Source organism: Squalius cephalus (assembly GCF_949319135.1).
Source record: "Squalius cephalus genome assembly, chromosome: 8".
NCBI classification, from domain to species: Eukaryota; Metazoa; Chordata; class Actinopteri; order Cypriniformes; family Leuciscidae; genus Squalius; species Squalius cephalus.
In genome coordinates, this window is record NC_137129.1 from 16,512,915 (window position 1) to 16,540,890 (window position 27,976).

General features: G+C 38.7%; 1 protein-coding gene across 1 annotated transcript; it reads left to right on the forward strand.

Moving 5' to 3' along the window:
* Positions 1–732: 732 nt before the first annotated feature.
* LOC307162864 (glutathione hydrolase 1 proenzyme-like) lies at positions 733–27,929 on the forward strand. The gene is made up of 15 exons (XM_079878578.1): positions 733–866; positions 10,981–11,095; positions 11,213–11,302; positions 12,726–12,902; positions 13,031–13,161; positions 15,260–15,343; positions 15,431–15,620; positions 15,778–15,938; positions 16,033–16,182; positions 16,378–16,514; positions 17,171–17,358; positions 26,491–26,597; positions 26,690–26,805; positions 27,020–27,133; positions 27,248–27,929. The coding sequence occupies exons 2-15, from the start codon at positions 11,055–11,057 to the stop codon at positions 27,389–27,391; spliced, it is 1,830 nt and encodes a 609-aa protein (XP_079734704.1). The 5' UTR covers positions 733–866; positions 10,981–11,054; the 3' UTR covers positions 27,392–27,929.
* The last annotated feature ends 47 nt before the right edge of the window (positions 27,930–27,976 follow it).

A 27,976-nucleotide genomic window follows, 5' to 3' on the forward strand; every position in this document is an offset into this window, starting at 1 on the left:
TTTTTTTTTTTTTTTTGGTTAAGTGCTCATGGAAAAGATGGGCTTTCAGCTGTCTTTTGAATGTTGCCAGGGATTCTGCATTCCGGATGAGGGTGGGGAGAGCATTCCACCAGCATGGAACTGTGAATGAGAATGTTCTGGAAAGTGATTTTGTGGCTTTCTGTGATGGAACCACAAGACGTCACTCGTTGACCGATCGTAGGCTTCTGGTAGGGATGTAGACTCGTAGAAGTGAGTGAAAGTAGGAGGGAGCTGACCCTGTGATAGATCTGTAAGCAAGCGTCAATGCCTTGAACTTGATGCGAGCAGCGAGTGGTAGCCAGTGCAGAGAGATGAACAGAGGACCCGTGTTTCAGAGTTAAACAGAAATGTTTCAGAGTTAAACAGAACCAAGAAATTGCTATGATACAGTATATAATAAAACACTCGGTTAATATTTGTAACATTAATGTCCTCAGCTGACATAGACGCCTGATAAACTTTGTTGTTGTGAATACAGGGAGCGTTTCCCTCAACACTGTAACGTGCTGCTTTAGCAAGGTTCCATGAAAAAGTTGCAGCTTTTATTTTCCTTTTACACCCCGAAGAAGATATCACGGGTTTATTAAGTTTGTCTAAATTATCCAGCTTCAATTACTTTTAGTCAGCTTTGACAAAACTTTTCTGGAATGTTTCTGAAAGAAGTGAATCCTGGAAGTGAAACCCTACATAAAAACTCCACCAAATCACATCAGACAGTGTGTCTCTAACAAAGGATAAGACGTCTATGTCTATGTAGAAGTCTACGCAGAAGTCTATGTAGGTTTTCTTGTTTTATTACCTCTACGATTATTACAACACTGAATAAAAGATCACAAAACTCGCCGGTAAGTTTAAGGTTGAATCCAGTCGCTACTTCTCCAGTTACTGTCATGTGCGCTGCTACTTTAAAATGTGACTGCACCAACCCTTTAAAATAACTGGTGAATAGATTATAAAGACATTATATTTACAGATGGTGAAGTGTAAATCTGTGTGGTGAATGCTGTTTGATTGAATAATACTTGTCTGAGGTTAAATTGCTCTTGTTTATTTTATGTAGAATTAAGAACTTATTTTGGTTTGTGTCGCTTTTTGAGATGCATTGTTAAAGCTACAATATGTTAAAAAAAAAAAATCGCCACTAGGTCGATTCGCTAATCGGCTAATCGGTCGCTAACCGCTGACAATAACAAAGGCATAGGTTGATGACGCAGTGATAAGCAGAATGATGGGACTCACTGTCATGCTGATGGATCTAATAATGTTTATGGATGAGTGAAAACATTAATGTTTTTTAACATGACTGTGGTATGAAGCAGGTCGCGATTGCTAATAAGAGACAGATATCAGCGCCACACACAGATATAAAGGAATGAGGACATTTCATTCTACCGAACTACCTGCAAGTGCTGAATTATTTTTATACTTTATTTTATATATTATTACTCACACAGGTCAGTTTATTTGACGAATTTAAACTTTTGAGGTAACGCAGCGCTGTTTCATTTGGTCTAACGTTACACTATCATACTAAACAGCATTTGAGTGTGTTGAAAGTTATAATGTTATTCTATGTGTTAGTTTGTTGGCTGTATGAGACTAGCACTAAGCTAGATCAACATTAGAATAACATACAGATCATATTCTAACATTTCAGCATGTTGAGCTCTATAACATTGATTTGTTTTATATAGCCTACATTTGCTCACCTGTCTAATAAAGTACATGCAAGAGTGGCGTCAATGTCAAGTCAAAGTTTGCCGAGAAGCTCTTGGCATCTAGAAAATGCCACGCTGATATTGATCCTCGTTTTAGTTCTCCTTTTATCCCAAAGTCTGCTTGCCATGGTCCATAATGTTTGAGCGAAACAACAACAGTAACTTCTCCAGTTACTGTCATGTGCGCTGCTACTTTAAAATGTGACTGCACCAACCCTTTAAAATAACTGGTGAATAGATTATAAAGACATTATATTTACAGATGGTGAAGTGTAAATCTGTGTGGTGAATGCTGTTTGATTGAATAATACTTGTCTGAGGTTAAATTGCTCTTGTTTATTTTATGTAGAATTAAGAACTTATTTTGGTTTGTGTCGCTTTTTGAGATGCATTGTTAAAGCTACAATATGTTAAAAAAAAAAAATCGCCACTAGGTCGATTCGCTAATCGGCTAATCGGTCGCTAACCGCTGACAATAACAAAGGCATAGGTTGATGACGCAGTGATAAGCAGAATGATGGGACTCACTGTCATGCTGATGGATCTAATAATGTTTATGGATGAGTGAAAACATTAATGTTTTTTAACATGACTGTGGTATGAAGCAGGTCGCGATTGCTAATAAGAGACAGATATCAGCGCCACACACAGATATAAAGGAATGAGGACATTTCATTCTACCGAACTACCTGCAAGTGCTGAATTATTTTTATACTTTATTTTATATATTATTACTCACACAGGTCAGTTTATTTGACGAATTTAAACTTTTGAGGTAACGCAGCGCTGTTTCATTTGGTCTAACGTTACACTATCATACTAAACAGCATTTGAGTGTGTTGAAAGTTATAATGTTATTCTATGTGTTAGTTTGTTGGCTGTATGAGACTAGCACTAAGCTAGATCAACATTAGAATAACATACAGATCATATTCTAACATTTCAGCATGTTGAGCTCTATAACATTGATTTGTTTTATATAGCCTACATTTGCTCACCTGTCTAATAAAGTACATGCAAGAGTGGCGTCAATGTCAAGTCAAAGTTTGCCGAGAAGCTCTTGGCATCTAGAAAATGCCACGCTGATATTGATCCTCGTTTTAGTTCTCCTTTTATCCCAAAGTCTGCTTGCCATGGTCCATAATGTTTGAGCGAAACAACAACAGCGTGCCGCTAGATGATACGCACTTCGCAGTTGTCCACATATGTCGCCATGGTTACTATGGCAGTAAAAGTGGAAACCAGGGATAACGCGGATATTACGTTATTGACAGGTGACAAGTGAACAGGGACGGGCGTTTTTTAAAATTGTGAATTTCTCTGAATTTACAAATTCTTGGAAAAATTTAGGATAATGAAAGTACACATATGAAAGAAATATATAACTCTGTGCAAGTGGTTTTTGGAATTTTTTTTTTACAAATTGTAACTTTAATATATTTATAATATAAACTTACACTTGACACTCACAAATAGGCCTACTTCTTTTACCACATGCTACCCTCACGGAAAGAAAATATATTTCCATATACAAATATATTAAATGGTTTAATATATTGAAAAATATATGAAATAATATATAACCCTTAAATATTAAAGTAAACACTGTTGCCAGTAATTTACTGTTCATTGTGCATTTTTCTTTACTGTAATCTACAGTATGTTACTGTAAAAATGCATTAAATTAAAACTCGAGTTAACTAATTTCCCTTGCAGAAACCGACTGCCTTAAATTGACTAACTGTCGTTTCAATTTATTAACTAAAATTTATATTGCACTAATAATGTGAGCAAAGTATTACTGTCAACTTATTTCATTTTAGACCATTACAAAGTATTGTAAATAAAGAGATTTCCACTGGACCAGCAACTACACAGTCACCACCTGTTGAATAAAGCAACATGCAGCATATCATCAATGTTTCTTGGTCTCCTCCTGGACTGAAGCAAAGGCTCCACTCTTCAGCACAGTGGTGACCCAAAAAAACTCAATTTTACAGTAAACTACTGGCAACAGTGTTGCCAGTATATACCTGTTTTATAACTTAGTTTATAACTGTTAAAATACATTTCATGGGTGTGTCTTTTTTGTGTGGTGTGGTTTGTGTTAACCCTTTCAACCCCACAGGAAAAATCCACACTACAAAAAGTAAAACGTAACATTGAGGCAGTGTTGCAGTGAGATAACTAAGTGAATATGTAGTGATTGTTGAGCATTAGTGATGAACACCTGCTGTTAACAAGCAGAATCACTGAAGGAAAGAGGAATACACTCAACAGAAAATAGAGAAACACAAGAACTACAACTGACTTCCAGCCATTACACTACACTTACAGTATAATTAACCAGTATGACATTATTTCTGTCATACATCTACAGAAGTTGTTATTGAGATGTTTAATTGAATATGTTTGGTTTGAAATGACCATTATGGAGATCAGTGTTTGCTTTGGTTGGGATGCTGACCCTTGACTTTTTAACATTAGTTTTTCTCTTGCTGCTTGAACTGTTTTTGCAAGCCACACTTCTGCACATACACATGGTTTGTGAATGCAGTTTGTTATATTGATTATGATGACACAATCATCATACAGCCTGTTCATTCACTGATCTCATTCAGAGTTTAATCCTGTATCAAAAGTGAAACTGTGAAACTACATAAATCAGTTCCAAGAACATTTTTTTTAACACACTGCACACAACCAAAGAAACAGAACTACATCCAAATGAACACTGTCAGAAATACAGAGATACTGTATAAAAAATCAGCACACATCTCTCAACAATGGTGGCAATAATTGTTTTCGTTATTTATTCATGCAGCAGTGCATGCTGGGAGTTTTATACTATCCTGGAACCCAGCATGCATTGCAACAGGAAACTTTTGATTGTCACCGTTGTTGAGATTGATATGCTGATTGTTGATGCCTGTGTGTGTCTGAGTCAAGCAAGAGTTCAAAATATTTTAATGCACTAAATAATTACAATATCATTCAGAATAACTGATTACAAAAACATTGCTGGATTTCATGTTGTAAATTTACATATATATTATAAATATTATATATCCATAAATTCAAAGCTTATACACAGGATGAGGTCATAGAATCAGACAAGTCCAGGGTGATTATGACATCATCACAACAGTCACTAACACCTGATCAAATTCCTCTTGTTTTTTTTTTGTTTTTTTTGTCATAACAAATGAGCTTTATAAACTCAGTTACAGCAGCCAGAGGGAAACTAATGTTATGAAGTCAAGGGTCAAGAGACCAACTAAAGCAAATACTGATCTACATCATGGTGACTATAAACTTTATTATATTCAATAAAACATCAACAACTAAATATCTGTTAATTCTCAACAAGTACTTTTGTACATGTATGAAAGAAATAATGTTAAACTGGTTTGTAAACTGGTTTCACACTCAGTGTAGCTGGAAGTCAGTTGTAGTTCTTGTGTTTCTCTTTTTTTCTGTTTCTCTGTCTTTCAGTGATTCTGCTTGTCAGGTGTTCATCAGTGTCTGAATTCACTCTCTTCTTTTCATTCAAGTGGACTATATTAGTGAACTAATGTAGGGAATAGTGAATGAGGCTATAGGGTGTGATTTGGAACACAGTCTCTGAGTGTCGACTTTGAGCGTTGTTAATTCACAGTATATTCCTGTAGGCTACTTTATCTTTCAAATATAACCCAGAATGCATTGTTTTCTACGGTATATTACTGTTTTAATGGAAAAATTGTATTATACTGTCAGAATTTTGGCCTTTTTTTACAGCAAGGGTTAACAGTGTACCTAGTTATGTCTCGTTTATGTGTAGTGGTTGTGTTTACTTAATTTTGTGTTTCACAAATTCCACTCCTTTGGTCCGTCTTGAGATGAGTGCAAGAGAAGCATCAAAGGCTAATTCTAGTGACTCCCTGTTGACCAGCAATGCCTTGGTTCAGTCTCTTGTGGCATCCCTTTCCAGACAGGCTAAAGCTGTGCATCTGGCACCTGGGGTTGAGAGGGTGCTTTTTCAGTGTTCAGTGGGAGTAAGGAATACAGTTATGAGTGCTAGAGCACCTTCAACACGTCGTACTTACGCCAGTAAGTGAAACTGTTTGTCTCTTGGTGCACGGATCGTGCTCTCAACCCAGTTGGTTGTCCCATCAGTGTGGTGCTGGACTTCCTGCAGTACTTGTTGGATACTGGACATTCTCCACCCTTAAAGTGTTTGTGGCTGCCTTGTCTGCTTATCAGGATCCTACGGAGCAGGTGTCAATTGGTGCAAATAGGCTAGTGGTGGCCTTTCTTAAGGGAGCTGTACGGCTAAAGCCACCAGTACGGGTAGTGTGTACCTAGTGGGATTTGCGGGTGGTGTTGGACAGTTTGTGTTCAGCACCTTACGAACTTATTGAACAGGCAGATATTAGAAGCCTTTCTATGAAGACATCATTTCTGTTAGCCATAACATCAGCCAAAAGGTCAGTGAGTCCACAGTGTCTCAGGTGGGGGCCAGAAGGAAATCAAGTTACACTTTGGCCGAACCCAGCATTTCAGCCCAAATTATTGTCACCTCAATTCACAAACCAACCCATTCAGCTGGCAGTGTTTATACAAGAGGACAAGGCAGCCCTATGTCCAGTCGGTATGTTGAGGCAGTATGTATCAAAGACTGCCCCATGGCGTACCATTGACCAGCTTTTTGTCTGCTTTGGGCACGGAAGAAAAGGTGCACCCTTGTCAAAACAATGGCTTGCTCACTGGATAGCGGACACTATTGGTGAGGCATATCAACAGGCCATATATTGCCTACATCTGTTATGTGTCATTCGACTCTGGCAGTGGCCACTTCTTGGGCAGCATGACGGGGTATGCCTCTTTACTTAGAGATATGTGCAGCAGCCACATGGGCATCACCTTGCACATTCACAAGGTTCTATAAAATTAATGTGGCTCCTACTACTTTTAGTTCTGCTATATTGCCAGAAAATGCTTGAGCTTCGTTCCTCGTGACTTGGCTACATCTGTCTTCCACCATGTATTGACCGTCTCTGGCGGTCTGGATCAGTGAAATAGAACGCTGGTTACTGGTCGTAACCGTGGTTCTATGAATGGTGGAAGACCACCAGAGTCTCTGGTCACTCGGATTGAGAATGACTAAGAGACCGACCGTGACATATTCGGAAGCTGATATAGCTTCTGACATGTCATCGGTCGAAGTCACATGTAACTGAAATAATACGAGATTCTTGATGTTATGCGTGAGGCGCGACTCCTTCCACCATGTATTGACCGCCTCTGGTGGTCTTCCACCATTCATAGAACCACAGGTACGACCAGTAACCAGCGTTCTAAATTCCAGTCCTCGCGCCTCCCCACTCTGCACATTTTGTATGTCTCTCTTATCTGACACACTCAGTTTAGGGGTGGGTTCCATTCAACCAAATAATTGTACTGCGAAGTGGACTTAAAAGGGTATTTCGCCATCTTAATAATCAGGTCCATTTGTATGCAGCTGTTCGTGGTGTAAAGTGCGTGAGATTCAACTATCATGATTATGATTTAAATAAGATAAAAAGACATTTAATTGAACCAAATGATGTTCATTTTCATATTAACATCACAACAAACATTTATCATTCAGTTTAGGCCTTATGAATTTGACAGATTATTAAGTGAAATTTATAATTAATTAATATTTATATGGATGTACATGTAGGCAATATTAAATGAATATGCGATTAATGAGTTTCATCTGTGTTTGATTACGTTGCATGATGTTCTGAATGAACACATTTTGTCAAGTGAAGTGAACTTCAACAGCTATCCCGTATTTAGGGAGTAGGGAGCAGTGAACACTGAATAGGGACACACCTGAGTTCATGGAGCTCTCTTCTAATGATGTGGTGATCGGAATCAGGTGTGTCAGATAAGAGAGACATACAAACTGTGCAGAGTGAGGAGGCACGACTACTGGAATTGGGATCCTTTCCCCGAAGGTTCCCTGTGTCTATTTTTTTCGAACAAGCCTCCATGAGTGAGAAGTCTCCACTTGACTTTTTAACTTTATTTTTTCTTCACTATTACTCAGTGTTTGTAAGACAGTTGTAATAGCAAAAAAAAATAAAAAAAAAAAATAAAAAAAGCCTAGATAAATTCTGGGCCTAATCTGTTGGGTATTTATTAATGATGACTTAATCATCATTAAATATCCTGGTTCAAAGATCTCACCCCACGATTCATCCCACAATTAATGGACAAAACATTTTGAACTGCTATCATTTTTAGACATAGACAGACACCAAGTATCAGTGTATGATCTCAACAATGGTGACATGCTTCATGCTGCAATGCATTCTGGGAACCATGGATGAGTTTTAGACTAGGTAGCTCTCAGCATCCATTTCAACATGAAGTATGTCACCATTATCGAGATTCATATGCTGATTATTGATGTCTGTATGTGTTTAAATATGCAAGCCCTACAAAATGTATAGAATAACAGTGTTTGTAATACAATAGTTAAATCCATTTATTGAACGAATACACTTTTGATAAACCATGGGATGAGTTTTGTGGTGTGATGTTTCATGATGATTATGTCATTATCAACTAGATGTACCGCATGGCGGTACAAAATATGACCGCCGCTCAGGCCTGCACTGGCTTTCCACAAAAATAAATGACGTGGAGCAATTTGGCTGTATTGCGTGTTTATGTATATACCTAAAAAAAGTAGTAGTATGTGCATGTCTGTCTGTCTGTGTGTGTGTGTATGAGTGTGTGTGTTTGTGTATGTGTGTGTCTGTGTGTGTGTGTGTCTGTGCGTGTATGTATGCGTGCGTACATGTGTGTGCGCGTGTGTGTTTGTGTGTGTGTGTCTGTGCATGTGGATTTGTATGTGTGTGTATGGGTGTGTGTCTGTGCGTGTGGATGTCAGTGTGTGTGCATGCTTGCGTTTGTTTGTATTCCTGCATGTGTGTGTGTGACAGTTAGGGTTGCCAACTTCAGAAAAGGAAAATGCGGGACAATCGTGGTTATTTATAGGAAAATGAGGGACACTCAAAATATTTGTATTGTATCACACAGTGTACGTCATTTCAGTGTCTGCAGTTAAGTTTGTGTTTAAAAGTTTATCAGACATAAACACATTTGTATTGCAACCTATTTATGTATTTAATTCTAAAAATCATTTTAATGTCATACATGAAAAAAGTCACATTACAAACAAACCATAGTTCAAAATAACAGCATTTATCTAAAATAGAAAGCTTTTTTAACATTATACACTAGGCTTACAGTTCAAAAGTTTGGGGTTAGTAAGATTATTTTTTGGGAAAAAAAATAAAGAAAGTAATTGCCTACTTTTATTCAGCAAGGATGCATTACATTAATCAAAAGTGACAGTTAAGATAATGTTACAAAAGCTTTCTATGTACTTTCTAAAAGCTTTAAAACATTAATAATAATCAGAAATGTTTTTTGAGCATATTATTCCCTCAGGTAGATTACATGTTTTCTTGCGTGGCTGGATGTTAGACTCATGAACAATAATCACGTTGTTTGCATTCGCCAAAATTGATTAGCCGAAATCAAAACGTGGACAGTGAAAGGAAATTACCGTTAGCGCGAGACGAGTCCGGATTGAAGCGGAAGCGACCAGACGGCAGAGGATGTTCACAAATCAAACAATGATTTGTCTCAAAACAGTGATTAAAAAAAGCTGTGATTGGATGATGACAGGTGTCGGTGATCATTCTCAAGTGTCGTGGTCAGCACTGCTGCTGTTGCTGTTGTATCAGTCAGTGGTTTATCAGCTTGTCAAAAAACGGGACACTGGAGGTCACGCACGGGACAAATAAATTAGGCCCAAAATACGGGACGTCCCGCCTAATTCGGGACAGTTGCCAACCTTAGTGACAGTATCATCCTAAACCAGCAACCCTTCGCTCAACACCACCATCTACAGGCCGATGAGTGTACAGTCACTAAATGTGCACATAAATGAATTTATTTTATACCCCCCCATGGATGAAATTCTATGAAACTTAGCATACCCCCAGAGGATGTCAAGTTAATCATACACATGAAATATGGTGCAGTTCTGAACATCTCAACTGAAGATAGGGGCGATTAAAGCAGAATAATATTGCATTTTCATTTTTTATGGGAGGGGCACAAATCACAAATGAGTGATTATGGGCTAGGTTGATGTGGGCCCTTAAGACCAACATACCATAAAAATGTCTTCATCCTCGGTGCCACGGTTCAGGTAGTTATTTAGGAAAAACTGCATTTTTTGGGTTTGGGGGGGCCCAGCGTGGGGGGGGGGGAGTGGCCCCCGGGGACCAAACAAAATTTTTCCGTAAAAGTCTAGTGGGGCTACATGCCCACCAAATTTCATGTTCCCCGGTGTTTCGGTGTCCCTGGTATCGTTGACGAAAAATTCAGTAGATGATGGAAAAAAAAAAAAAACTTTGACAATCCCTATATGACCGCTTTCGCTAGCTATGCTAGCGGCGGTCATAATAAACACCCAACAGATTTTACCCAGTATTTCTTTGGGTTGTTTTATCATAATGAATGTGTTTTATAAACACTCAGTTACAGCAGCCAGAGAAAAAAACGCTTTAACATTTATATGCATTTGTTAAAATTGTATTTCCATAATACTACTTCTAATAACATTAGTAAATAAGGAAGGTTACAATTCAATGTAGTTTTGTATATCTGTTCATTAGTTACTTCTTAGTTATTTTTATTGAACCTTAATTAGTAGATAATTAATAGTAGTTCTTCTGGAGGTATGACATAATTCTAGTTATTGATTAACTAACTGTTACTTAACACAATCATAAAATTCTATTATATACTGATTAGTTAACACATCTTCCTTAGTAGTTAACAGTAGTGAAGAAGTAGTTAATGAATAATTACCTATTAGTTCTTTAATAATTCCTTATTAGTTATGCAGTAAGTAAGAAACAGTATTCTAAAGTGTTACCAAACCATTTAATATATCGAATATAAAAATATGAAAACATATTTTCTTTCAGTATGTCATGTTTATGTCATGTTTTTATCTTAGAAATGTATTGTTCTAATAATGTTTTTTTTTTTTTAAAGATAAAAATAGAGTTATGCCACTATAAATTACACACCTGTCAAGGAAGATCTTGCCCGTATGGCCAATCAGTATGTAATGTTGGGTTTAGATTGATTTTAAACCACTGTTAAATTGTCTATTTCACAGATTATATAAGCCCACTTCACTCTTGTCTTAAGACATCTATATGTGCACAAAGAACATTTCTGTTTTAGCACACCATGGACCAAGAAACATCCTGTCCTTTGACATATGTCATGAGGTACCCATCCACCCCTCCTTCTATTCATCTGCACAACCATTACACACACTGTAGTGTTATCTAATGTTTAATATATATAATAATTTTTACAATTATTTGTTTGTTTTTGTTTTATAGGTTCTTCATACTGGTAGACAGCTGCTATTTAATGTTGTGTTGTGTCATCTGCGCATTCTTTTATGAACTACATAGAAGCAAGACAAAAAGGTGATGAAGCATGTACACACATTTTATAATATTGTAAAACATAAAATAAAATCTAGCAGTTCTCAGAGCTGTAGAGGTTCAGGATGTTGCAAATTCCATATTCCAAGATAAAAACGATCTACTGAAAGAATAATTTACATGACATGATTTTTTTATCAGAAGGTTTATATATATACTGTATATATACTGTATATATATATATATATATTAGAGGTGGGCATAGATTAATTTTTTTAATCTAGATTAATCTAGATTAATTTTGAAATTAATCTAGATTAATCTAGATTAAAATGGCTCATTTGAATTCTGCCGAAGGCAATCAGAATATGTGTGCTACCCAAATAATGACTATAAAAGTAAGTCTTTGAGAACGGGTTTCTCAAGCCAGGTGGCACATTAGACCAGGTGCTCATCTCCTGTTTCCAAAATGCATCACAAACTGCTTGAGAAAGCTGTTCTACTCATAGACTGTAAAAGGTTACTACTGTACTGTTACCCTCCGTAGGCAACATTAGGTAGGCCTATGTTATTATCAACTACTATAGGCTATCAATTAGGGATGGGCGATATGGCATAAAAACCATATTGTGATATACATTGCAGCCTCTTGCGATAACGATATTATAATAAAACCATTTCAGAACAGGTTACACAGACCCTGCTAAACAACTGCTAAATGATTTTTTTTTTTTTTTTTTTTTTTTTTGAAAGGGTGTATGTCATTTTGAGAACATATATTGTGCAAAACTGTAAGTATACAACATAATTTTGCAGATAAATAAAATTTAAGTACACTAGCTGCAGAGACTTAAGTAGGTCTAATGTTTATTATGGCTTGGAGCTTATGAAACCCCAAATTTAAAATTAGAATATTGTCTAACTGATGTCTTTTCAGTTAAAACACAACAACGATTCTTAAAATCGGGCGCTTTTAATAAAAAGAGATTATGTGCTACACCACTCACTAAGATATATTGGGAATAATACGCGCGCGCTGGTATTCAGTGATATCATGTTTCGTTTTGAATTTGAGGTGGTAGAACGGATTAGTCGTGTGTTAACTTACCGAACTGTTACACCACACAGTCTACGTCGGACGGCTTAAATCCGAACCAATTGTCCAAATAATGGATGTTGCACCGATCTTTTACACCAGCTTTCACTTTCAGCCGTGTTTACTTAAGATGACGACGAATATGATGCGTTGCAGCCGGGTGTTCCCCGCGGCCGCGGGTAGATTGCGTCATCATAGCTTGTGTAGCTTGAGCCAGCTCCCAACCCAACTTGGAGAATAGATTAACGGCGATATTTTTTTTATACTGTATATACTGTATATATATATATTTTTTTTTTTTATAACACACAACATTTAATTATTTATGTGTGCTGAATAAACATCAGATAATCTCTGGTCTACTTTCAGATATCTGATCGTCGCCCTTGTAATTGCAATAGTTCTGATAGTGACATTCACTCAGAGATCTACTAAATCACCCACTGATAAATCAACCACTGAATCACCCAATGTAAAACCTTCTGATAATTGCTATGCTAAAGCAGCAGTGGCAGCGGATGCTGGGGTTTGCTCTACTATTGGGAGGTACGATTCCAAATAGCTCCATTTATGATTCTGGTAAAGATTTCATGCAAGAGCAATGAACTTGTGCAACTCTATAGAGTCATTGTAGTCATTGTTCTTGATCAGAATGTTGCTCTTTGTGTTTACAGGGACATGTTGAAGCGTGATGGTTCAGCAGTTGATGCTGCTATTTCTGCTCTGCTGTGTGTGAGTCTTTTTAATGCCCACAGCATGGGCATCGGAGGAGGTGTGATTTTCACCATATACAATCCATCAACAGGTAGGCCTATCCTTACTGAAAAAAAAAATATGTCCATATATTTATGTTCAATATATCATATTAAGTATATTGAAGAAAAAAATACTGAATAATATATTGCATTAATATATTGCAATATATTGAATATTATGAAGAATTGCCGCTTTTCATATATTCAAAAATATGTGACAATATATTTACTGTTATACTAATGTGCATTTACATTAGTTATTTTACTCAATTTAGTTATGCTTCTCCTACACAAAGCATTTGAGTTGTGTTTATGAGGAAAGTCAGGTACATGTTGAAAAAATGTAAAGTCTAATTTACTCAACTAAACAAATTAGTTGAGTTAAAACTACTTAAAATTCTGATGCAAAAATGTTGCCTAATTTTTCTTCTTCTTTCATTTAAACCAATTAAGGCAACATTTTTACAGTAAAACTGATTGCCTTAAATTTCTCAAGCATGTTTTATTCTAAGTTGTCCACGCATTTTCCGGAATATCTGTGTTGGTTTCTATGCCAATAACGTTGCATTATTAAGCATATGCCAAAAAAAAAACAACAACAACAATATCAACATGGAGAAGTTTGCAATACTGATGTTGTGATATTTAGAACATGACAATATTTAGCCACCGTGTTGGACAACTACGTCCTCTGAGCCAGCGACTCTCTGCGTCAGCGATGTGCTGTTGTCTCTCCTGGTCTCAAACGGTCTTCAACATGTCTCATTATATTGTAATTTTCTGCTCACCCGCACTTTGCAACATTGTTTCTGCAGCAACTTTCAGCATGTTTCCTATGACAACGTCTGCCGTTTATGCTTTTCGTGGTGGGAGTATGTGACTTACCACACAAAATAAGATAAGAGCGGTCAGACTAAATTCGATTTTCAGAAATGTTATTTCAATAGGATTTCAAACAACATATGAAAACGGATTTGTTAAAATTCCATTGCATGTGATTATTTTACTGTTCACACTTGCTAAATGAAGAAGTAGAAGTGATGATTGAGCCTTTAATTGTTGTCTGAAGAAAAGAGGAACATGGGGGAAAATGAGAAGAGAAAGTTATGCCAGGATGCCAACTAAACAAAACACTAAAATTATTACATTAACTCAGTGGTTCCAAAACCTTTCCTGCCGAGACCCAGTTTTTTAGAGAAGAATATTTTCAAGCTTCAATGCACAATGCTTCTCTTTGTGTTCCTGCTTCTCTTAAGTGGTGTCTTTACTTGTTTGGCTTCACATTCTCAGAAGTTAATATTTTGAGGCACACAACACACTGCGGTCTCTCTTCATTAGGCTACCCACCGTTGTACTGGTGAATCCGTGGACAAGATATGCCTTGTCATATTTTCTTGTATTTTTATCGCACTGTACACAACGGCCGTGCTGCGACAGCTTGCAGCTGTCTACTGGATGAGATAAAGCGAACAATGTAAATTGATTTTCCCTTGTGTCAGAAACAGAACGGGGCACCAGTTCACTGTTGGGGATTCGTCATGTCGTGTCGCATCCAGTGCCAGAACCAACATCATTGGTTCTACAGTATTTGCGTTTGTCAGCTAGCGCCTGATGTAGACACATTGTTTTGGTAGTTGTGAGTTTGAATTAGATTCATCGTCTGCTTTACGTTTACCTGGCACTGGCAGTCCTTTCACAAACTTGTTCATGCTTAACTTGTCCATTAACTAGAGCTAAGTTCTGTTTATTTTTTGTATTATGGAAATAACTCACTTATAATAAATAATTATGCCAATGCTGTTTGTGAGATATTGAGAGATTTATTTCATTTTATTTGCAGTTGATTTCTCTTAACCTATTTTATACTGCATTTTATTATTATTTTTATTATTATTTTACATTGTTAAGTTTCCAACAATTATCTGTGATCTAATTCTGATGCTCAATCTTCACTTGTAGAGGATCTTTAGGTCATTTACTTAGCAAACTCTATATGGGAGGAACTTGATAAAAAAAAGACTGGGTTCATCATGTTGAACCCAGTCCCTGCATCACACTCACTTGGAAGTAAATATGCTGTGGTTTGTGGAAACTTTTGTATCCGCAAACCACAGTGTTGACCAGGTGTGAATGTGTTTTCACCCTCAGGAAAGGTGGAGACAATTGATGCCAGAGAAACTGCTCCAAAGAATGCTTCACAGCACACATCAGACAAAGACCCGCAGAAACCAGGTAAAGCACCAGAAAACAACTTTTTTGTTGTTGTTGCAATTTTAACCCTTGAATGACCACTCCTCTATGTTTTGTAATGAATGACAGGATTATTGATAGCTGTACCAGGAGAACTGCGTGGTTATGCGATGGCACACAAAAGACACGGGAGACTGAAATGGAAGGAACTGTTTGAGCCCAGTATAAAGTTGGCATTCGAGGGTTTTCGGATTGGCAAGGCATTGGCTGAAACTATCAAAGACAATGAGGTCATGATTCAGAAAAATGCCACATGGTGGTAAGAATATTTGTAAACTAGCAAAAGAATTATCAGAATAGATGTCCAGAAGCCTATTGCTCAGCACTATTATAATACTACAGTACTGTATATGCCAATAGCATCTGCCTTTAATTTGATAACATTGTTACTTCTGATTTGCTTTCTCGTCTTGCAGTGAAGTGTTTTGTGACTCAAACAACACCATACTGAAGGAAAATGATACTATAAGATTTCCCCAACTAGCTGTGACTTATAGGAGGATAGCAGAAAAAGGACCAGATGTCTTTTACAATGGGTCATTGACTCAAGATATAGTTGATGATATCAGTGCTGCAGGTTATTGAATGCTTACATTTGACTCTAATTGAGGGGCTGCTGCCCTAATATTATTAAATCAAGTCTGTCTGGATATTTGTGTCTCGTAAAACAGGAGGGGATATAACATCTGAAGACCTAAATAATTATCAGCCAGTGTTGAATGAGTATGCAGTAAACTTTACTGTGGGGAAATACATATTTCATGCTCCTAATGCTCCATTCGGTGGACCCATACTCGCTCTGATACTCAACATACTCAAAGGTGAGTGTAACTCAAAGGCATTTTACCCAGGAGGATCTCATTGCTATCATATCATAAGCAACAATTGTAACTGACCAAAGGAAATGTACAGTGTGCATCTTTAGGGCAAGAGATATCTTCATCATGCATGAAAGCTCTTTAATTCTTGTAAAATGTTCTAAGCTTCAGTTCAATTAATTATGCATGTCATTTCAGGTTACAACTTCTCAAGCAGCAATGTTTCTACAACAGAGAATAAGATTTTGACATATCATCATATAATAGAGGCTTTCCGTGCTGCTTATGAGGAGAGGAGTAAACTGGGTGATCCACATTGTGAAAACATCACTGATGTGAGTTCAACCTTTTCACATTGTATATCTTTAAGATATTTGTTGGCTATTATGGGTTGAAAGGCCCCAAAATAAACATTTTCATTTAAAACTTACCTTCATGTAATTGTATTTGGTCCAAACACGAATGGTGCACTAATAAACGAGGTAGAGCTGGATCCAAATGCAGAGTAAGATATATAATACAAATACAAAACACCATATATACACAAGATAACAAGGAACAGGAGAAAGTAATTATTCACTGTGGCAACAAACAAGGCAGCAACAGAAACAAAAGCAAACAAGAACTAAACAGGAAGTGAAACACTGGAACAATAGGAACATAGAATACACTTCATCACAAGAGTCCTTAAACACAAATCCGGGGAAACAAGACAGGAATTGTAACAACTAGTATAAATGTATTATAAATAGGGCTTTTTATAATTTTTGGGTTTATAAACAAATGTTTTTTTTTATTTTTTGAAAATCCTGCATTGTGCACCTTTAAATAAATAAGTCAACAAACATCTAAAGTGCAGAATATCTGAAGTGACTTTGGCCTCATCTGATCTAATTGAGCTTGAGGTAACCTATTACAGCAGACATTATTCTTCAAAACATTTCACTGTTCAAATATGATATGCATGCATCTTGTGAATCTTGTTTTAAAGGCCATCCAAAATATTACCTCTGACAGCTTTGCCGACTACATTAGGAGAAAGATTAAAGATGACACTGAACAAGACAGTTATGATGAGCAGGAGCAGAATATTGTTCCTGATGATTTTGGCACATCTCACCTGTCCATCATTGCTGAAGATGGGAGTGCAGTGGCAGTCACCAGCAGTATCAATGAACGGTAAAAGAACGATTAAGAAACAGAGATTGGTGTTTCTTAATTTGACTCACTCATTTTAGGTTGAGCGCTGCTTCTCATTTTACACAGCAAAAAAAAAAACAGTGTTAAATTAACACTCCTCAGAGTTTGAGTCCACACTCAAGAGTGTTAAAATGTAACACTGAAGCAGTGTTCAAGTTAAAGGCCACATAACACACAGTTTCTGCCAATCTCATGTTAATCTTAAGTACCTATACATACTTCATATCTTCGAAGAGTCTTTAGTTTTATGCGATTTATAAAAGACAGATTTTTTCTGAATACAGTCAAGCTCCTGGAGGCGTGCCATGGGTGGAGCTAAAAAATCATGCACAATACATCATCGCATTATCCCTGGATAACGTTTGTTTCACTATACGTTCATGTTGTTTACATTATATGCACTTACACGCCGATTGCCAACAAAACACAGACATTTGACGTTGCTTACCGCCTGCAATTCTGACTCATGACTGGGATCTTTTATCGCTGGGACCTCTCCATCTTCCAGTTTTAAACGATCTGCAAATCCTGCGTCGAACTTGAAATGGGCCTTATTTATAAAACATTCATCACCAAAATGCCTGGAACAAACAAACACACTTGCACAACTCAGTTGCTGCCCTGTGAAAAACTAAGCTGAACAAGGTTATCTTTCCCTCACAACCAAAAACACATTGATTTTGTGGTCTAAAAACAAAAGGACAGCGCTGACAACGGTTTCCGCAACCCGAACGAAGCACGTTGATGGGCGTGCTCTTGCTTTCGCTCTGGTTGATGTGTGCACGCGCTCTTCTGGGATAAGTGCCCATACAAAGAATTCTGCCCTTTATGACGTCTTACAGGGCCATACTCGAAAAAAACTTTACGAAATGTATACGAATCCTGAAGGAGTGTATCTGGCACAGAAATACTCCATCATCCGAATCCAACTCTTTAACAGTAATAGAATAAGTAATAATGCATGAAATAGCATTAGACATCCCCTTTAATTAGATAATTAAGTGATTAACCATTAGTGATGAACACCTGCTGTTAATAAGCATAATCACTGAAGGAAAGAGTCACCATTGAGTCACCATTCTGGTGATCAGTGTTTGCTTTAGTTGGGCCCTTGACTCTTAATTTTTTGCTGTAACTGAAAATATGATCGGGTGTTTTTGGTTGTGTTTGGACATAATACTCATGATCTTGATCACTAAAATCATTTAGAACGTAATCTATAGTTAGATTTACCCAATTGATTACCCAACTCTGTGATTCTACAACATAAGACCTGGCGTTTTCAATATAATCAGAGGGAATTTTAAAAATGTTTGTTCACCCAAAATTAAAATTCTGTCATCATTTACTCACCCTCATGTCATTGCAAACCCGTAAGACCTTCGTTCATCCTCGGAACACAAATTAAGATATTTTTGATGAAATCCAAGAGCTTTCTGACCCTCCATAGACTGCAATGTAATTACCAGTTTCTAGGCCCAGAATGGTAGTAAAGACATCGTTGAAATAGTCCATGTGACTACAGTGGTTCAACCTTAATATTATGAAGCGATGAGAATCATTTTTGTTTAAATCAAAAACAAAAATAACAACTTTATTTAACATAGGCTTGTTCGGCTTCATGCAGTTCTGCGCAGACCAATCGGCAACTGACTTGAAGCCGTGCATGCCGGTTAGAAATGTTGTCCGACTTGAGACAGCGCGGATGCCACGTGACTGTGACGTATGGCATCAAAGTACCGCGAGAGCGATTCGAGAGCAGCCGGAGGAGTCAGCCAGCACCATAGACATCATATAGATAGACGCCCTATTGGCCGCTGGGCGCTGAGAAATGCGGCCACCATCTTAAACAGGTCATACTCCTAGTTTCGTTGCGTGGCAGCAGTTAAGATGCCAGAGCACTGTGCAGTATATTCTTGCTCAAATCGGCGGACCATCGCAAATAGGGCTCGGGGGATTACTTTACAAGTAAGATTTAACATTACCGTACTATTGGTTGTATTTTGTGAATAGAATATTACCAGAGAGTTGAGAAGGAGCAAGGATCTTTGATATTACTGTACTGAAATCGTAGCCAGTTAGCTAGGCTATGTTTACTTTACCGGCCAGTGTTCACCCAGCTATGAACTGAGACTTGATAAGTCATATTCCATAACACTTATGACTTACATTACAACTGACACAAGAATGCTATTGTAGAAATAAAACAAATATTACTGGTATAACATTGGCCAGCAAATTTTACATAAGTGGCACAGACTGTATTATCAGTGTTGGGCAGTCTGTGACGACTCAAAAAGGAGGATGCAATAATGCAAGTAAAAAACTCTTTATTGGAAGTTTAACAGATGAGTCAGATCTGAACAGACACACACAAAACACGGAGGCAGTCGAGTGGCGCAGGGACCTTGATGGACAACACGGGTGATGACGGTGGTGAGGCTGAAAGATGTCCGTGACATGCCAGGTTAGAAATCCAGACGGAGAACGGAGAACACGAAGAACAATCCAACAGGAACACACCGACGCTAGACAGGAACGGGAATGAACACAGGAATACTCCACAACGATCTGACAAAGACAAGATGAAACTGTGAACTTAAGTAGGCGCATTTAACATGGGTTTTAATTTAGATACATGAAAGACGGGATGAATTCTCCTGTACGCCAGAGGAAGTTTGAGTCGGACTGCCACCGGACTAAGGATCTTGGTGACAGTGAACGGGCCGATGAATTTGGGAGCTAGCTTGTTAGAGACGGAGCGTAATGGAATGTTCTTGGTTGAAAGCCACACCAATGAAAGCTGCTGGCTCCAGGAGGAAGGATTCTTAGATAACAAACATCGCAACACTCTTTCCAAATCTTGGTTGGCTCTCTCGGTTTGGTCATTGCTTTGGGGATGAAACCATGAAGATGGATTGACACTCGCTCCCAGTAATTTACAAAACTCTCGCCAAAATTTGGACACAAACTGGGGTCCCCTGTCAGAAACCACGTCCATCGGGAGGCCATGTAAGCGAAAAACGTTGTCCACAACAGTTACCGCTGTCTCCTTGGATGAAGGTAATTTGGGCAAGCGAATAAAATGAGCCGCCTTCGAGAACCGGTCCACTACAGTCAAAACGACCGTCTTGCCCTTGGAGGGCGGGAGGGCGGTGATAAAATCTAGTGCTATGTGGGACCAGGGTCTCGAAGGGACAGGCAGCAGTTGGAGTAACCCATCTGGGGGTCGATTGGAAGTCTTACCAGTGGCACAAACCGAGCAAGCCAAAACAAAACTGTGAATGTCGCGAGCCATTAATGGCCACCAGAATCGTTGCTTGACCAAAAAACTGGTGCGGTTAACTCCTGGATAACAAGCCACGTTGGAACAATGCCCCTACTGAATAACGTCAGACCGTAATCCCTCCAGCACAAATAAACGATTCGGTGGGCAACCGGGTGGAGGCGTTACCCCTTCTATGGCCATCTTGACCTTCGATTCGACCTCCCATGTGAGTGTGGAGACAAATAGGGTCTCGGGTAAAATGCACTCGGGAGTAAACGGGCGTTCGGAATGGTCAAAAATGCGCGATAAAGAATCGGGTTTGATGTTTTTGGAACCCGGGCGGTACGAGAGAGAAAAATCAAAAAGTGCCCACCGAGCCTGCCTGGAGTTGAGTCTTTTGGCGGTTCTGATATATTCGGTCCAAACGATAAAGGGTACCCCCGATCCCTCTAACCAATGACGCCATTCTTCCAACGCTAACTTGACTGCCAACAACTCTCTCTTACCAATGTCATAGTTATGTTCAGCAGGTGATAAACGATGGGACAAAAACGCGCAAGGATGCATCCTGTCGTCTGTGGAAGAACGTTGGGAAAGTACTGTGCCTACCCCCACCTCTGACGCGTCGAACTCCACCACGAACTGACGTGAAGGATCAGGGGCTATCAAGATGGGAGCTGAAACAAAGCAGCCTTTCAGTTTGGTGAATACAGCCTCAGCTGTATCAGACCCACCTGAACATAGTTCTGCGGGAAGTCAAGGCTGTCAGAGGAGCGGCTAGTTGGCTGAAATTGCGAATAAAACGGCGATAGAAATTGGCGAACCCCAGAAACCTCTGTAGGGCCGAATCTGGACTTGGCCAATCTACCACAGCCTTAACCTTCTCAGGATCCATACGTACTCCCTCAGATGAAATGATGTAACCTAAGAAAGGAACAGACTGTGAATGAAAAGCGCATTTCTCCGCCTTGACAAAAAGCCCATTCTCTAGCAATCTTTGAAGCACTCACCGGACGTGCTGCACATGTTCCTGGAGAGAAGAAGAAAAAATCAATATGTCGTCCAGGTAGACATATATGAAGTGATGTACCATATCTCGCAGCACGTCATTGACGAGAGCCTGGAAGACCGCTGGGGAGTTGGACAGCACGAAAGGCATGACCAAATATTCAAAGTGTCCCCTGGGGGTGTTAAAAGCAGTCTTCCATTCATCCCCCTTCCTTATGTGAACCAAATGATAGGCATTACGTAAATCCAATTTTGTGAAGACCGATGCTCCCTGCAGCCTCTCGAAAGCTGAAGACATCAACAGTAAAGGATGAGTATTCTTTACCGTGATGTTGTTCAACCCTCGGTAATCAATACAAGGTCGCAGAGACCCATCCTTCTTCCCCACAAAAAAGAACCCCGCCCCCGCTTGAGAAGAGGAAGGACGGATGAACCCCGTTGCTAGAGAATCAGAAATATATTTCTCCATGGCCTCCCTTTCTGGGGCAGAAAGCGAATATAACTTGCCTTTAGGCGGAGACATACCTGGCAGTAAATCTATGGCACAGTTAGGAAGTACACGACGTTCCATCCTGGTTAGTCGGGCGTCCACCTTCAGTGCCAGGTCGATAAGGCCGTTGAGGCTTGTTGGGAGGTCCAGGATGTAGATTTCTTTTTGGACACGGTCAGCCAGCCCATGCAGGAACACGTCCCACTGCACCTCCTCGTTCCACTGGCACTCTGCCGCCAAGGTCCGGAACTCGATGGAATAGTCCGATACAGAGCGGTCACCTTGACAATGGTCGGCGAGTATCCTAGCCGCCTCTCTCCCTGCCACTGCTCGATCGAATACTCGCCTCATCTCCTCGGAGAGTGCCTGGAACGAGGTACAGCATGGATCCTGGCTCTCTCACACCGCCGTTCCCCATAACGCCGCTCTTCCAGTCAGTAGTGTCAGAACAAAAGCCACTTTAGATTGTTTGTTGTTGAAGGTCCTCGGTTGTAACGAGAAATGCATGGAACATTGGGTTTAGAAGGCTCTGCAGTAGCTAGGCTCTCTTGAATAGGACTCAGGAACAGGCAGGCAAGGTTCTGACTGAAAGAGGGGTTCAGGTGGTGTGGGTGGAACTGACGGTGTGGGTTGCACAGTGGGAGCTCTTAGATGTTGTAGTTGCTGGGTGAGCTCGGACACCTCCACCACTAGAGCTTGCACCGCCCGACCCGTGTTTGTGAGACTCTATTCCTGAGCATCCATTCTTGTAATGCTTCTCTCGATGAATTCATCCATAGTAATTGTTGGTCCACTTGCTGCATCCATCAGTGGTCAGATCGTTCTGTAACTACTCAAAAAGGAGGATGCAAAAATGCAAGTAAAAAACTCTTTATTGGAAGTTTAACAGATGAGTCAGATCTGAACAGACACACAAAACACGGAGGCAGTCGAGTGGCGCAGGGACCTTGATGGACAACACGGGTGATGATGGTGGTGAGGCTGAAAGATGTCTGTGACATGCCAGGTGAGAAATCCAGACGGAGAACAGAGAATACGAAGAACAATCCAACAGGAACACACCGACGCCAGACAGAAACAGGAACGGGAATGAACACAGGAATACTCCACAACGATCTGACAGAGACAAGATGAAACTGTGAACTTAAAGGTTGTATCAGCGATTTCAGGCCCAAACATAAATGATCACATTCATCTAATCTTTCCTAACGATCCGCTAGCTGCCCGCCCCATAAGCAAGCCGTCAAAAAACACGTCTCTCTAGGCAGCCTAGGCTCTGAGAGCTGCACACAAAAACAACTGCGCTCACCACCACTCAAAACCAAAATAAATAGTGTTCCAACCAATCACCGACAGGGGCGGGTGTTGTGAGGTTTTGCGCTCGTGCACGGCTGCCTATGACGGCTGCACGCGAAAAGCGCGTGACACAAACATCATTTATGTTTGGGCCTGAAATTGCTGATACAACCTTTAAGTAGGCGCGTTGATCAGCTGCAGCTGACACCGCTGATGAGATGCAGCTGTCGCCGCAGATCAGCGGTAGTGATCAGTGACCACGCCCACACGCAACAACAATCACACGAGACGAGAAAGAGACAGTGAATTCATGAACCGTGACACAGTCACTACTTGTAGCTTAGCTAGTAACTTAGTATTTTGGTGGTAGCTTCACTATTTCCTGTGTGTGTGTGTGTGTGTGTGTGTGTGTGTGTGTGTGTGTGTGTGTGTGTTGGGACCCGGGAGGGGAGCTGCTATTATTTCTGTATAAAATAATACTACCATTAAAAAAACATTTGATTTTCTTTTTTAATCAATGTGTAACTTAAAAATAAACAGTTTAGTCCTCTGAGGACAAGAAATGAAAACCAATGCAATATGATGATTGTCCAAAAGATGGCACCCACAGACTGTTTTTAAATGGGGTTGGATAAATATTTTTTGCTTTTAAACAGTGTGTGTGTGTGTGATTTTGGTTGGGTGACAGTTGTAGGTTACAGTTTGACAAGAGTTTACAATTTGACAAAAGCACAATTTTGTGTTTTATTGCGAGTGTCCACAAATATAAGTAAACACTTTGCAGTTTGAATAATGTCCTGTATGAGCAAAATGACGGAGTATGTTTTTATATTTCCACTGTTCGATCACGCCCTCACCTGTCTCTCTCTCTCTCTCTCACACACACACACACACACAACATATTCCAGCATTGCAATCTTGACATCGCATCGCAGCCTGTTCATTATAGCCACAGAGCTAAGGCTACAGATTAGGTGTCCCTAAAGAACCCGCGTATCAGTAGTTCCACATTACATTAATTAATTTGCACGCGAGTTTTATTTATTTTTATACTGTGTATTCTCCGTGTACACCGAACCGTGACGAACCGCATATTTGAAATAGATTTAAAATGTGTAACCCTTCAGGTTGAACCACTGTAGTTACTTGGACTATTTTAACAGTGAGATTTAAAGGGTTTCTGTTGTCTGAGTTTTGTAGGTCACCATTGTGCTGAAGAGTAGAGCCTGTGCCTGTGTCCAGCAGAAGACGAAGAACACTGATGATATGCTGCATGTTGTTTTATTTAAAAGGCAATAATTGTATGGCAGTCATTTCCATTAATTACTTTGTTAATTTATTAACTCAGTTAAGTTTCAGACACATAGAAAGTATTTGCAGTTTAATAAATACAAATAAATGCATCATTTTCCCAACACACTTTTGTATGTTTTTATATTAGAAACTTACAACTTTGAGTAAAACATCCTTGAGAAATTTAAGGCAATCGTTTTCCTCATGTTTTCTAAGTACACTCAACTAATTCACTTTTACGGTGTAAATATATTGTAAATACATTTTTCAATATATGAAAGCGGCAGTTCCTTACGTATTATTCAATATATTGTAATATATTAAAGCTACGTATATGCAATATATTCATCCATATATTATTCAGTATATTTATACTTAAAGGGCACCTATTATGCAAAATTCACTTTTACATGGTGTTTGAACATAAATGTGTGTTGGCAGTGTGTGAGCAAAACCACCCTAGAATGATAAAAATCCACCCAGTAGTTTTTTTACTATCTCAATAAATCATAAGCACTGTCTCAGAACACCCTGTTCTAGATTTTCCTCATTGTGACGTAGAAATGAGCTAAGCCCCACCGACGTGATTTGATTGACATCTGGTTTTGGCATAGACCCCGCCCTCGGTGATCTGCATCCTCCATCAACGACAGCCGGTAATGTCTCCTAAGAAGTGTGTTGTGGGATGTAAGAATGGACTAGTCTTCACTGACATCAGAGCCACTGAAAACGCAGCGGATGGATTTTATTTATGAAGAAAAAGCACCACTTAAACTTCCTAAATACGAGATTCATTTTCTGACTGACTGTTTAGTGTTTAGTGAACGAGGGTCAAAGTTAATCCTAGAGTGTGGATCGTTGCCTACCGTTCGCGATCCAACGTCACCTCCAGAAAAAGTAAGTGTATTTTATGATTTTTGAGCAAATAGTCATTTCAATCGATGTCAGCAAGTTCAACAACAAATGCGTCTAAAGCTATTTATTGTCGTCGTCATAGGATGTCTCAACAAACAACGTCAGACAGTTTTATGTCACGTAGGCATTTTTTGCAGCATTTACAAATGTAAATAAATTAAGGTCTGCTCTATCTCCATAGACAGTAGGCTATATAAACGTCTATCTCCCTCCCCTTAAGAAATAAATAAAAAATTCGTTTGTACTTCACAGTAGTGTGTGTGTGTGTAGTTTAAAAAAATTGCGCGAACGTTATCACAGTTCGTGTGTGTGTGTGTGTGTGTGTGTGTGTGTGTGTGTGTGTTGCACATCCATAATGGCAAAAGGGATGCGATTAAAACTTTGTAAGTACAGAAATGTATCAAATAACCATTCCGATACGTTTAGTCCATTCTCATTCGTGTTTATTCTGTGCCGGAGTCTCTTCATCATCTAGGTCCAGCAGCAGGGCGGGGATATGCAGCTCATTTACATTTAAAGTGGTACACACAAAACAGCTCTTTTTAAAACAGGCCCCAAAAATGACATTTTCAAATGGTTATAATAAATTAACTGTGGCGTATTTTGTGCTGAAACTTCACAAATGCATTCTGGGGACACCCAAGACCAATATTACATCTTCTAAAAAGGGGCATAATAGGTGCCCTTTAATATATTGATCATAAATATATGGAAATATATTTTCGTTCCGTAAGGGAGAGGAGGGCAATATTTCAGCCACAACATGTTCTCTGACCTCCATGTTCAACCTCCTTTAATAATTTTATAAATAATGTTATAATGTATTTTTTTGTGTTCTCAGCTTTGGCTCTAAGGTGATGTCCCGCTCAACAGGCATTATATTTAATAACCAGATGGAGGATTTCACTGATTTTAAATTTGAAAAGAGTCACAATCTAATTAAACCAGGTAAAAAAAAAAAAACATATGCCATTTATTAGTTACAATAATAAATTATACCACCTATAAAATATTGCATATGCGTATTTGTTTTTGACAAGGTAAAAGGCCACTTTCATCAATGTCTCCCACAATAATATTGGACAAACACAGCAGACAAGTAAAAATGGTTGTTGGAGCTTCAGGTGGGACAACAATCACAACTGCAGTTGCTCAGGTAACAAAAAATACCTGAACAGATCACAGAAGAATTGCTTAAAAATGATCAAATTTATTACAGATCTACAGCACACATCAATTGTCAATACTATGAAATTGACCTTGTTTAGGCATACTTTAGGTTATGTGCTTCAGTAATATATTTGTTGTTATGGGAAATGCATTTGTTGGCCATTGCTTTACATTTTCTTTGCCTGTATTCCTTGTCTCAGGTGATCCTGAACTACATGTTCTTTGACTATGATGTTCAGAAAGCTGTTAATGAACCTAGAGTTCACAATCAGTTTAATCCCAACATGACATTTGTAGAAGGTGGCTTTGATGAGGTAGAATTCTTATGGAAGTTTAATATAAGACGTATTCTTAAAATCATATTCACAAAGTTAGCAAAGTGATAATTATTCTAATTTTTCCTCTGTGTTGTATTTTTGTGAATGCAGAATGTAACTGATGGCTTGAAGCTGAAGAATCACATCATAAATAAAACGTCTTCAGTAGGAAAGGTCCAGGCAGTTGTACGAGAGGAGAACAAAATCTGTGCTGCATCTGACCCCAGGAAAGGTGGATATCCTGATGGATACTGAGTGTTTGACCCAGCAAAATTAAAACTTCTTTCCAGGGACAGCTCTGAGGTTTTTTAATGAGAGGTGCAATATTCCTGAGGTGCTAATGAAATTCAAGAATTGCATATATTCATAAACAACATATTCACACAACACCTACATTTTGTTTTCTTCATATTTGTCAGTAGTATCACTGCACATGTAATGTGACTAAAAAGTTGTCTGGGTTTTAAAAGGGATACAGTGACCAGATAAAATGGTGGGGGAGGTACATTGATGATTTTCTTTTGATACGGGGTGGTTCTTATGAAGAATTGTTACAATTTCATGATCACTTGAATAATAATGATAAGAATGTAAAATTGTGCATGGAACATTCCAAAACGACCATTTTAAAAACGACCATTAGACCATTTCTAATGGTCAGGATGGGAAGCTCCAGAAGTTACAGCTGCTTCATTAAACAAAGACAAGAATGTATTAAAAGTAGTACTACAAATGTAAAACTGAACATAAATGAAAGCAAAATATGATTTTAAATAAAGGTAATTGATGAGACAAAGTTCTTTTTTTTCTTCTTTTAGACAGGACTTTCATTATTTAAGT